The following is a 10,660-nucleotide window of genomic DNA, read 5'->3' as shown; positions in this document are numbered from 1 at the left end:
GTTGGACCACACCTTCTTGGATATGGGAACCACCATCCCAATCTGTCAATCCAGTGGCACCACCTCAGATCTCCATGTGACGTTGCAGAGGCGTGTCAACCAAGACATTCCAACAACATCCAAAGCCTACAGGAATTCAGGACGAATCTCATCCACCCCAGGGGCCCTGCCACCAAGGAGTTGTTTAACTACCTCAGAGACCTCACTCCCAGTGACGAGCAAGTAATCCCCCTCGTCTACATACTCTGCTTTCTCTACGGAAGTTGTGTCAGTGGGATTAAGGAAGTCCTTTTAATAGTCCTTCCGACTATATCCTCAGTTGAAGTCAGCAACAACCCACCCGCACTCTACACCATGTGAGTAGAGCACCGCTTTGCCCTGCTGAGTTTCCTGATGGTTTGCCAGAATTGTTATGGACAACCTGTGATTTGCACATAAGTCCAATAACAGAACACCACTCAGGTTCAGATCAGGCAGGCTATTCCTCCCAATCATGCCCCTCCAGGTCTCACTGTTGTTGCCCACATGAGCACTGAATTCTCCTAGTAGGATGAAGGGGTCACTGGATGGAGCACCCCAACCTGCGACTCCAAGAAGGCTGGGTACTTTGAACTGTCATTTGGCACATGAGCACAAACAACAGTCAGGACCCATTCCCTGGCACAAACATGCAGGGAAGCAGCCCTCTCATCCATGGGTGAAAACTCCAACATACAGGCAGCAAGCCAAGGGGATACAAGAGTACCCACCCCAGCCCACCACCTCTCACCCAGGGCAACTCTAAGCTGGAGCAGAATCCAGCCCCTCTCCAGGTGACTAGTTCCAGAGCCCAGGCCATGCATTGAGGTGAGTCCGACTATATATAGCCAGTACCTTTCAACCTCACTCACTAGCTTAGGCTCCTTCCCCAAGAGAGAGGTGACATTCCACTGCCCAATAGCTAGCCTTGGTAGCTAGGGATCAGTCCACCAAGGGTTCTTTCCTTCGCCACCTCCTGACACATATTGCATTCGACTCCTATGGCACTTCCTGCGGGTGGTGGGTCTACAGGAGGGCAGGCCTACCCTCTCTGTGTGCCATTCTTGTAGAGGTCTGTCTGTGTAGCAGGTAGTAATAACAAGATGTGATTGAGGATAATGGAAGTGAAAGGATCAAGGAAAATCAACGTTTCCCTGATGGTGTTGAGGAGGACCAGAAGAGGACAGAGTGTGATAAAAAAAAATAAATAAATAAATAAAAATCCGCATCCTCTTCGGCTTATCCTCCACTCATCCCAAAACAGTCACGGCAGATGACTGCCCCTCCCTCACCATGATTCTCCCACAGGATTCTTCCTGTTAAAAGGGGGTTTTTCCTTCACACTGTCAACAAGTGCTTGCTCATACGAGGTCATTTGATTGTTGGGGTTTTCTGTCTATTACTGTAGGGTCTTTACCTTACAATATTAAGCACCTTCAGTGCCTGTTGTGATTTGTCTATATAAATTGAATTGAATTGAACAAATTGGACAAATGTTGAATACAGAGCTGCTAGGTGAGAGGAAAAGAGGAAGACCCCAGAGAAGATTCATGGATATAGTGAAGGAGGACATGCAGAGGATTGGTGTGACAGAGGAGGATGCTAGGGATAGGGCAAGATGGAGGCATATGATCCGCTGTGGCGACCCCTAAAGGGATCCGACGAAAGAAGGACAAGAAGAAAACATCATTAGTTTTGTATTTTGTGTTTAATTCATATCCGATGTACATTTTCAGTTGATATCTTACAAAGTAGCTTGAACTACTTGTTTGTTTACCTTTAGGTAACAAATCAAGATTTTTTTTTTTTACTGATTGTAATTTCTCCTTTTCCTGCATATTAGCCAACTAGCCAACTGTAGGCTAATTTACATGCTACTATCGCACTTAAGTAGATTATTATTATTACCTGTAACCATGTTTAAATTTGTTACGCAGTGTGTGAACCCTAGGTCAAACATTTCCTATTCATACCATAGTTTGTCGGTCATACGCAGCAGCGTTGAATCTGCTGGACTGGAGCCGACGCCCGTACGCTGACCACTTTCCTTCTTTATTTAATTAGCTCCGTGTGGCCTTCCGGGCGGTCCCTGCACCTAGAGCGAACGCTCCGGAACGCTCGGCGACAGCCAATCAGCGTGTCTGTCTGCTATGTTAGCTCACCTCTGGCAAAACAACAACTCCCCTCGATTTGTTTCCTTATTCGCTGCGCAAACACCGACAAACAGAGCGAGTAAAATGTTAGAATAACCAAAGCGTATATTTTTGGTTAGCGTTATTATCGTTTTGGCGTTAGTCTAGGCTGAAGACAGAGGTAATCGGAGCTGCCGACGCACCATTATTTGTTAGCTAATTGTAGCTAACATCGGGCGACCCAGCGGAGAAAGCAGAGATGGGGTCCATCCTAAGTCGCAGGATCGCTGGTGTTGAGGACATCGATATTCAAGCCAACTCGGCTTATCGATTTCCACCGAAATCTGGTAGGTGATCGGCATTGTTTCTTCGATTAAATCAGATTCCTCATAAACACGGATCTTCTAACGCTAGTGCGGTTTGAGCTTGCTTTCTGCTAATGACCATCAGCCGTGTAAGACGGATAATGATTGTAAACATGTGTGATCATGTTATTGCCAAGAGATCATAAGTTACTCAGAAAATCTTCGGTGTGTTCGACATTCCTATTACCGAGGACAAAGCACAATAGCTTTTTATTAGGCTGTTACACCGTCGTGGTTTTGATGAATTACGGCTCTTCACCCACATTGAGCAGAGAACCAACCATAGATGCTGACATAATGACCCTCCATATCAACAAAAAATTATTTTCAGCTTTCAAAGCAATAACCTTTAAACCACATTTATTGTTTTTCTTTAAATAAGTCTTATAACGTATAGATCTCTTCAGACAGCAAACACACAGAGTGGAGATGGGTGTGTTAATGTGTGAACCACGACAGCCTATTATTGGGAGCTAAAAGAGTTTTGTTTTTTGTGTTATTTTGTTTTTTTCGCGTTCTCATTTCACTTCCCCCAGCTGAAATATGGATGCATTTTAAATGTGTCACATGGCTGAGAAGAGTCTAAATTAAAGCTCTACTGCTCTTTCTGAAATAACTGCGCTATTAAACATGAGTGCACTCTATTCTGCTAAAAAATAATGTCGATTCATCTCGCTCTTAATTTTTTTTTTCTTATTATTTTTATTTTTTGCCTCTCTCACCTTCAGGGAATTATTTTGCAAGCCACTTTTTCATGGGAGGAGAGAAATTTGACACACCGCATCCAGAGGGATACCTTTTTGGGGAAAACATGGACCTGAATTTTCTTGGAAATAGACCAGTGCAGGTGAAAACTGTCGTTTCTTTAACCCACTGTTTAGCATTGTATTTTCAGCAGCAATTCAACATTTTTTTTTTTTTTTAATCAGTAAAATGGTCAATCAAACCTTTTCAGTAATTTCAAATGCTGCTATTTCACTAGTTTCCATATGTAACACCTGCGCCTCACGAGCCTGTGAAAACCTTGAGGAGCCTGGTGAACATTAGGAAGGACTCTCTGCGTTTGGTCAGGTAACAATATCACAGGAAAATATCACCATTAAAAAAAAAAAAATAGAAAAAAACGGTTTTAATGGAGTGAGTTTACAGTGCACTGGCCTAAGTCTTGTCAGACCTCTGTATTGTAGGTATAAAGATGACTCTGACACTCTGGTGGAGGACGGTGGGAAACCAAAGGTCCAGTATGGTGTGGAGTTCACCTTTGATGCTGATGCTCGGGTGGCCATCACCCTCTACTGCCAGGCATTTGAGGAATTCTCCAATGGGATGGCAGTGTAAGAATCTAATTTCACAATGAACACTATCATATCATCATCTGGCCTGTTACTTATTTTATTAAAATTCCTGGCCTGTGTGAGGTAAACAAAGAGAGTGCATATCCATCTGCCTATGAGAGGATCAGCTGTATCATTCACACAGATGCATCTACTCTGACACAGCCGCTACATGTTAATGTGAAGCACTAACAGTAAGAATCATTTAGATGCTGTTTTATGGGTGTGAGATTTGAGCTTGAGTGCACAAAGTCTAGAATAGATGCGATGGGTCCTTAGCAACCACCAGTCACCATGGATACCAGATAAGACTCAGACAAAGATGAAAGTGATAGTCTGAAGTTACCGTCTTTTGAAACAATCAAGATGATACATAATATGATGGCTGTCGCTGCTGTTGTACTGCGTTTTTCTGTTTTCTTTATTATTTGGAAACTGTAATAAATTTATTGATGCATTAACGGTGATCCCTCAACGCTGATATCTGTATATGCTGTCATTAAAAGACGGTGTACTGGAGTAACACCTTTTGCTTTTTTCCATATAGGTGCAATTTTTTTCTTCTTCTTCTGCAGCTTGGTGTTAAAACTCGCATCAACTCCAAGACTTTTGCTGTCTGTCTGCTTCATGTAGGTACAGTCCAAAGGATCCGTCGATGGCTTCTGAAACTGTGCATTACAAGCGGGGGGTGAGCCAGCAGTTCTCCATGCCGTCTTTTAAAATAGATTTCAGCGAGTGGAAAGAGGAAGATGTGAGTATATGCAGCAGTTAATGACATTCTTATAATCTGTTTTTATGATGTGTTGCACTGTAAAAACAGATTGCATCGCCACACCTTTGCCTTCTATTTATGTATAATTGTCCTCTTTAAAGCTGAACTTTGACCTCGACCGAGGAGTGTTTCCCATGGTAATCCAAGCCGTGGTTGATGAAGGGGATGGTAAGTCACCAGAACTGCACAGCACTAAGGCAGATTTTTATTTATTTATTTAGGGGGGTATTGTACATTTTCTTTATTTTAGTTTCTGTCTATATACTCCTAGTGCTGTATGTTTATATTTAAACATGGCCAAAGTTTCATATAATTTGCATGATGTCAGAGATATACCTAAAATAATAAAATTATGTAGCTGGAAATGAGCATAATTGGCCCCTTTTTAACGTTTAAAAGGAATGGAAAATTATAGCAGTTGAATTGTTGCCTTAAATCAAGTAATAACCTTGATAGTGTTTTTTTTTCCTCTCCCCATCTCTTCAAGATTGCCTTGGACATGCTCATGTGCTTTTGGCAGCATTTGAAAGAGTATGTATACTTTTAAAAAGAATAGCTCATTTTAGCCCATAGAGAGTATGTTTTCTATGTATATGAGTGAAAACATGCTTCTTTTTTTTTATCCAGCATGTTGATGGTAGTTTCTCAGTGAAACCCCTGAAGCAGAAGCAAATTGTAAGTTTTATAAATGTTCATCTTTCAGTCTTATATTATTGTAAGTTATTTAAATTAGGTGTGACATGTATGGCTTTTCTCATTCTGTAAATATATATGAATATGTGGATGACTTTGAGATTTTCAAAAAAAAAAAAAAAAAATCTTGAATTTCATCTTTGTATCTTCTCAGGTGGATCGTGTAAGCTACCTCTTACAGGAGATCTATGGGATTGAGAACAAAAATAACCAAGAAACTAAGGTTAGAAATGCTAACTCTACAAGTGAATCCTGATGCGTTTAAAAAGTTTGCTATGTTTGATTTGCAAGCCTTTTGATTTATTTATTTATTTTTTCCTTCTAGCCATCTGATGACGAGAACAGTGACAACAGCAATGAGTGTGTCGTCTGCTTGTCTGACTTGCGGGACACGCTCATTCTGCCCTGCAGACATCTGTGTCTCTGCAACTCCTGTGCAGACACTCTGCGGTACCAGGCCAACAACTGCCCCATCTGCAGGCTGCGTAAGAAGTCCTACTTTTTTTAAATTGTCATGCTTCTTGAGCAGGTTTGGATTCAGCCAATAAATTCATTAATGAATGTTTCTGCTTTCCAGCCTTCAGAGCCTTGCTTCAGATCAGAGCTGTGAGGAAAAAGCCTGGAGCTCTTTCTCCAGTGTCCTTTAGTCCAGTTCTGGCTCAGACTATGGACCATGATGAGCACTCAGTAAGTTAAATCTGCCCCAAATCAGCTGTGCAACTTATCGAACCATCATAACTTTAAATATAACTTACAATAAATGTGGTTTTAAAATGTTAATTATTATACAAAGCAATAAATCTGCTTTTCTCTTTCATTGTGACTTTTTGCAGAGCTCAGACTCGGTTCCTCCTGGCTTTGAGCCCATTTCACTGTTAGAGGCTCTGAATGGTTTGCGCTCAGTGTCTCCTGCCATCCCATCTGCCCCCCTCTATGATGAAATCAACTTCTCAGGGGGTCTGGGAGGGGACAACAGACAGTTAAGCTCTCCGGAGCATTTAAGTGATGGAAGTCTGCAGAAAGGCAAAGTCAGCAAGTCACCTGACAGGTAATCTCAGACATAAAAACTTTACTGTAAGTAATCTGGTTCAGACAGGAAATTGAATTGCATGCAATTGTGTCAAACTTCATTTCCTCTGGGGCTTGGCCAGTAATCAGCTTTACCCATTTCCTGTTTTTAGTTCATTTTTTAATTAATTTAATTTTTTTTAGTTAATCTTTATGCCTCCAGCAAACTGTCTTCTGTAGAGGAAAATTTAGAGCTGACATAATCATTTAAAACAGGCCCGTTGGAAGCTGAACGCCCGAGGGCTTATTGAAAGGCACTGTGACTAATTAAATTACCGGTTCTGCTTGTTCCCCTCCAGCACCCTTAGATCGCCATCATCTCCCATCCAGGAGGAGGATGAAGAGAAGCTGTCAGAAATGTCAGACGCTCAGCCACACACTCTTCTGTCCAGCAGCCCCGCCCCCACAGATGTAAGCCTCTTTGCTTCCTGCCATTTAAACTCTGACACCACTGCAGGCAAAAACTTACCTTGCTTTGTTCTTTCAGGCCACAGCAACTGAGGACGTGGCAGAATCCCTGTCTCCAGATGATGGTGAGCTTTCTCTTTTGGCTCTCGGTGACCGGTCAGTGATGTGTTTAAGGGACAGTGATGATGTTCTGCTCTATGTTGTGATCCAGAGGACAGGATGCATTCTGGAGGAGACATCCTGCAGGACTGCATCAGTGAACACAGCAGCTTGACCAAAACAGAGAGTGACCCACCAGGTGATCTGTCTTTGCCAGGTAGGAAATTTTCCAACAGGGACAAAGAACAAACACAATCCCTACAGAGATCATTTAAATAGGAAATAAATGATAAAAAATGAAAGCTGTGCATCTTTTAAAGTTATCAGTTAATGGAGATCTGACTGTAGCTCTTCAAACTGACAGCACTGGACGCTTTTCAGTATTTTCTGGAAGTTAACTATTCTCTCTGGTACTCTAGCCCAGTGTCTTTCTTCTTTAAACCTGGACTTTAAGGCTGTGATTCCCTGTGCTTTGCCTCTAACTTGTGTGCTCTGGTGTGTCTGTGTGTTATCTAACACCCCTCTTCTGTTCCCTGCCATCCTGTCTCCTTTTTACCACCTCACTTTGGGCAGCTCTAGGTCCTGATTCCTGCTCTATTGGTATGGAAGAATAACTGTGGTATGTAGGCTTTCCTGTCTGCTCTGCTTCTCTTATATAGGAGCTCTACTGATGATGATGATGATGATGGCAATATTCACTGCTGTCTTTTGCAGTTAGAAAAAAAGCTCCAGCAGTGAATTCTCTGTTATGAGCAAGTTTTAAATGCCCGTGAGGCCAAACTGGTCTAGAATAAATAGTTTCTTCTCTTACTGTAAGCCTGACAGGAAGCTTCACTTTGAGATGTTACTTATCCATTGATTTCTTCTTTTCTTTCTTTTTTTTTTTTCCCACTCCAGGGTCATCAGAAAGCCTGAAAAGTCAGAGCACAAATTGCTCCAGCCAGCCTCTCCTGTGTCCTACAAGCAGCCTTCATATGGAAGACGAACACCTCATCCACTAACTCTGCTAGAGCTTTTTCCTCTCATCTTTGCTTCACAAAGATCATCCAGGCCCTTCATTCCTTTCACCCCCACAGCCCGGCCTTCTGCTTGTGTGATCAGAGCCGACAACGGTCCCGAAAGGAAGTTGACAAGAGTGAGGGAGGACTCTGTTTATTCCATCGGTGTCTCTTTGCATAAAAGAAATTGAACTGCCCCAAGGATGATTTCAGTGGCTTGACTGATGTTTGAAAAACACCCCCCCAGATTTCATTAACTCTCGAATGGTGTTATTTTGTGTGTCCCTGCCAGAGTTGTGGTTTAGTACTGTTTATTCCAGAGATATTTCACTACCTGTCACGGTGGTGCTTTTAAGCACACTTACTTTAAATTAACGCTGTATCAAAGTTTTGAATACAGATTGTGTTTGAAAGTGAGCGAAATACTTTAATGACTTGCTTTGTTCCTGTCAGGCTGGTTTATGAGCAGAATTTTTAATTACTTGTGTATCTGTGTCCATTTGAGCAAAATCATTTCTAATTCATTCCTTACAACAAAAGTATGTAATGAGATATGTCTAAGTTGTCTCCTGTCTACCCTATGGTTGGTCATTTTAAATTATAGAATATCTATGTATTGCTACTAGAATCCTGTGTAGTTGCTTTTAAAATTGTACATTTCTGTATTATCTATATACAAAAATACTGATATTGAAATAATGGAACTAGATTCAGTTAACATGCACAATATTTAAGACTGATAATCAAGAAGAGCTACAGATTTACATCCTAACAGCTGAACTCAAAGATAAAGCCTGCTACAAGCATAGATGCTGCACCTACATGTTTGCTGGTTTAGTGTGGCACAGTAAGGGTGCTTCTTGTAGGTGTGGCAGATCTCTACAGTCTTTTTTTTTTTTTTTGTGGCAATGCCAGTGTCCGCTTCTGTGATGTAGCTGCAAAAAAAAACAAAGGGGGAGGGGGGGGTCACGTGTTTGTGGGGCTGCAGCGACTGTACTTACCTTGGTCGTGTACGTGTAGCACACTGCATATAGATCTATGTGCCTTGAATTATTATGGCTGCCTGCTTGTTGCAATGGACATTAGTGTTCTTAAAAATGCCGCCGTATACAACAGTTTCAGCCTGTAGACGGGAGTTTTTGATGCTGATGTACAGAGCCTTTTTTTTTCTATTGCAAACTTCATACTACTGGGAAAATGTATCTTGTTATTGAGCAATATTCAGTTGAGCTATTCATTTACTATGTTCTGGCCATGTATTGATTATGCATTCAATATTTGTATTTAGGTTCAAGTGGGTTCTCCTTGTAACAGTTGTGTTCTTGAAAGGAAGGTATCTGATGCAGACTTTGCATCTTACTAATCGGGCTCGCATTTGCATGTGAATTTGTAGAGGCTGAAACCTCTCAATGCTTTTTTTTTTTTTTTTTTTTGGTAATGTGGTTATTTTGTCTTCATCCCCTCCTCTTCTGTGCCATTTCAACTTGACACTGTGCCTTCCTGTTCTGACCACTATTGACCTGGTATCCAGGAAAACTCCACACTAGGTGGTATTTGGCTCTCTGTAAAATCAATACCTGTCTCTCCCCATGCGTGTATAGCAGCATGTGTATAACAATAAAGAAAGATTCATTACTTCAATTACAAGTTGTTTGCTTAACTCTATATGACAATATTCTCTATAACAGTAGCTTTTTTTTTACAGTCAGAAACTGTTGATGTAGATTACAGTTTAATACTTGGCAGTATATTATTGTAAAATGGTGGCATTTCTTACAGTGTAGGTGTAAAAAAAAAAATTAGCCTGAAACTTAAATGGTTCAGTTTTTCAAATGAGAAGCATCATGAAGAAAAACAAGTAATGCTGTGCAATGATTAAGGACTTAAAGAGATTTATTATAGTCTTACATTCATAAACACCATCCACTATAAATCAAACCTGTCAACCTTCAGTTGAAGCTGATGGTCCTGAAATGAATAAAAACATGAAGTTACACCTCAGTAAATCTGAAGTTACACCTCAGACAAATACTTGAGCACACCCCTAAAAGGTTGTGTTATTGAGGGGTGCCAGGGTGGTTCAGCGGTAGAGCAGGCAACCATGTATGTCGTGAGGCAAAAGCAGGCAGCTCAGGCTCGTGCCCCGACCTGTCGCTCTTTGCTGCTTTCCTTCCACCTGCCTTCTTGTCACTCTATACTGTCAAAGCTGCCGTGACCAAAAGAAGCTTCTTTTATAATATATTTTTCTATGTTTGTCATGTAAAAGGATGAAAAGCAGAAAAAAATTCAGAACTATCAAAGGTGGATTTTTTTTTTTGCTGTGTGCGTGAAAGCAAACAGGACATCGGCAATTTAGTATCAATAAATACTAAAAGCGTGGCTATTCTGTTTGTTTTTGTGTTTGTCAAAACTCAGCACTCGACACAGCATTTCAGAATTAAGAGTTTGGCACACTGCAACTTTGGATTGTATCTTGATATGATAATAAGGAGTCTTCTGTCACTGTGAACGCTGCTTTTAATAGTGTAGTTCACATGGACCACGGACGGTGTCAGAATCACAAGGTCTACATTAGTCTTCTACCCTAAACCTACGTTTGTGTGTGTGTGTGTGTGTGTGTGTGTGTGTGTGTGTGTGTGTGTGTGTGTGTGTGTGTGTGTGTGTGTGTGTGTGTGTCTGTCTGTCTGTCTGTCTGTGTCACCAGAACATCTTATACATAAAATTTGGTTTCCTCTTTAAACAAACAAACATAGTTTATCCCAGATGAATGAAT

At 41.2% G+C, this 10,660-nt stretch overlaps 1 protein-coding gene across 2 annotated transcripts; it reads left to right on the top strand.

Annotated features, from left to right (window-relative positions):
- The first annotated feature begins 2,160 nt into the window (after positions 1 to 2,160).
- mgrn1b (mahogunin, ring finger 1b) lies at positions 2,161 to 9,528 on the top strand. 2 transcript variants are annotated; one of them, XM_030735950.1, is made up of 17 exons: positions 2,161 to 2,497; positions 3,244 to 3,362; positions 3,498 to 3,586; positions 3,703 to 3,849; positions 4,483 to 4,600; positions 4,723 to 4,789; positions 5,109 to 5,152; positions 5,249 to 5,296; positions 5,469 to 5,537; positions 5,640 to 5,799; positions 5,892 to 6,001; positions 6,148 to 6,362; positions 6,682 to 6,793; positions 6,870 to 6,915; positions 7,002 to 7,106; positions 7,463 to 7,508; positions 7,787 to 9,528. In XM_030735950.1, the coding sequence occupies exons 1-16, from the start codon at positions 2,410 to 2,412 to the stop codon at positions 7,501 to 7,503; spliced, it is 1,578 nt and encodes a 525-aa protein (XP_030591810.1). In that variant the 5' UTR covers positions 2,161 to 2,409; the 3' UTR covers positions 7,504 to 7,508; positions 7,787 to 9,528. The 2 variants fall into 2 exon arrangements, with proteins under 2 accessions (XP_030591810.1, XP_030591809.1); XM_030735949.1 differs by lacking the exon at positions 7,463 to 7,508.
- Positions 9,529 to 10,660: the final 1,132 nt, after the last annotated feature.

Source organism: Archocentrus centrarchus, chromosome 8 (assembly GCF_007364275.1).
Source record: "Archocentrus centrarchus isolate MPI-CPG fArcCen1 chromosome 8, fArcCen1, whole genome shotgun sequence".
NCBI classification, from domain to species: domain Eukaryota; kingdom Metazoa; phylum Chordata; class Actinopteri; order Cichliformes; family Cichlidae; genus Archocentrus; species Archocentrus centrarchus.
This window is presented reverse-complemented; position numbering and strand designations above follow the sequence as displayed.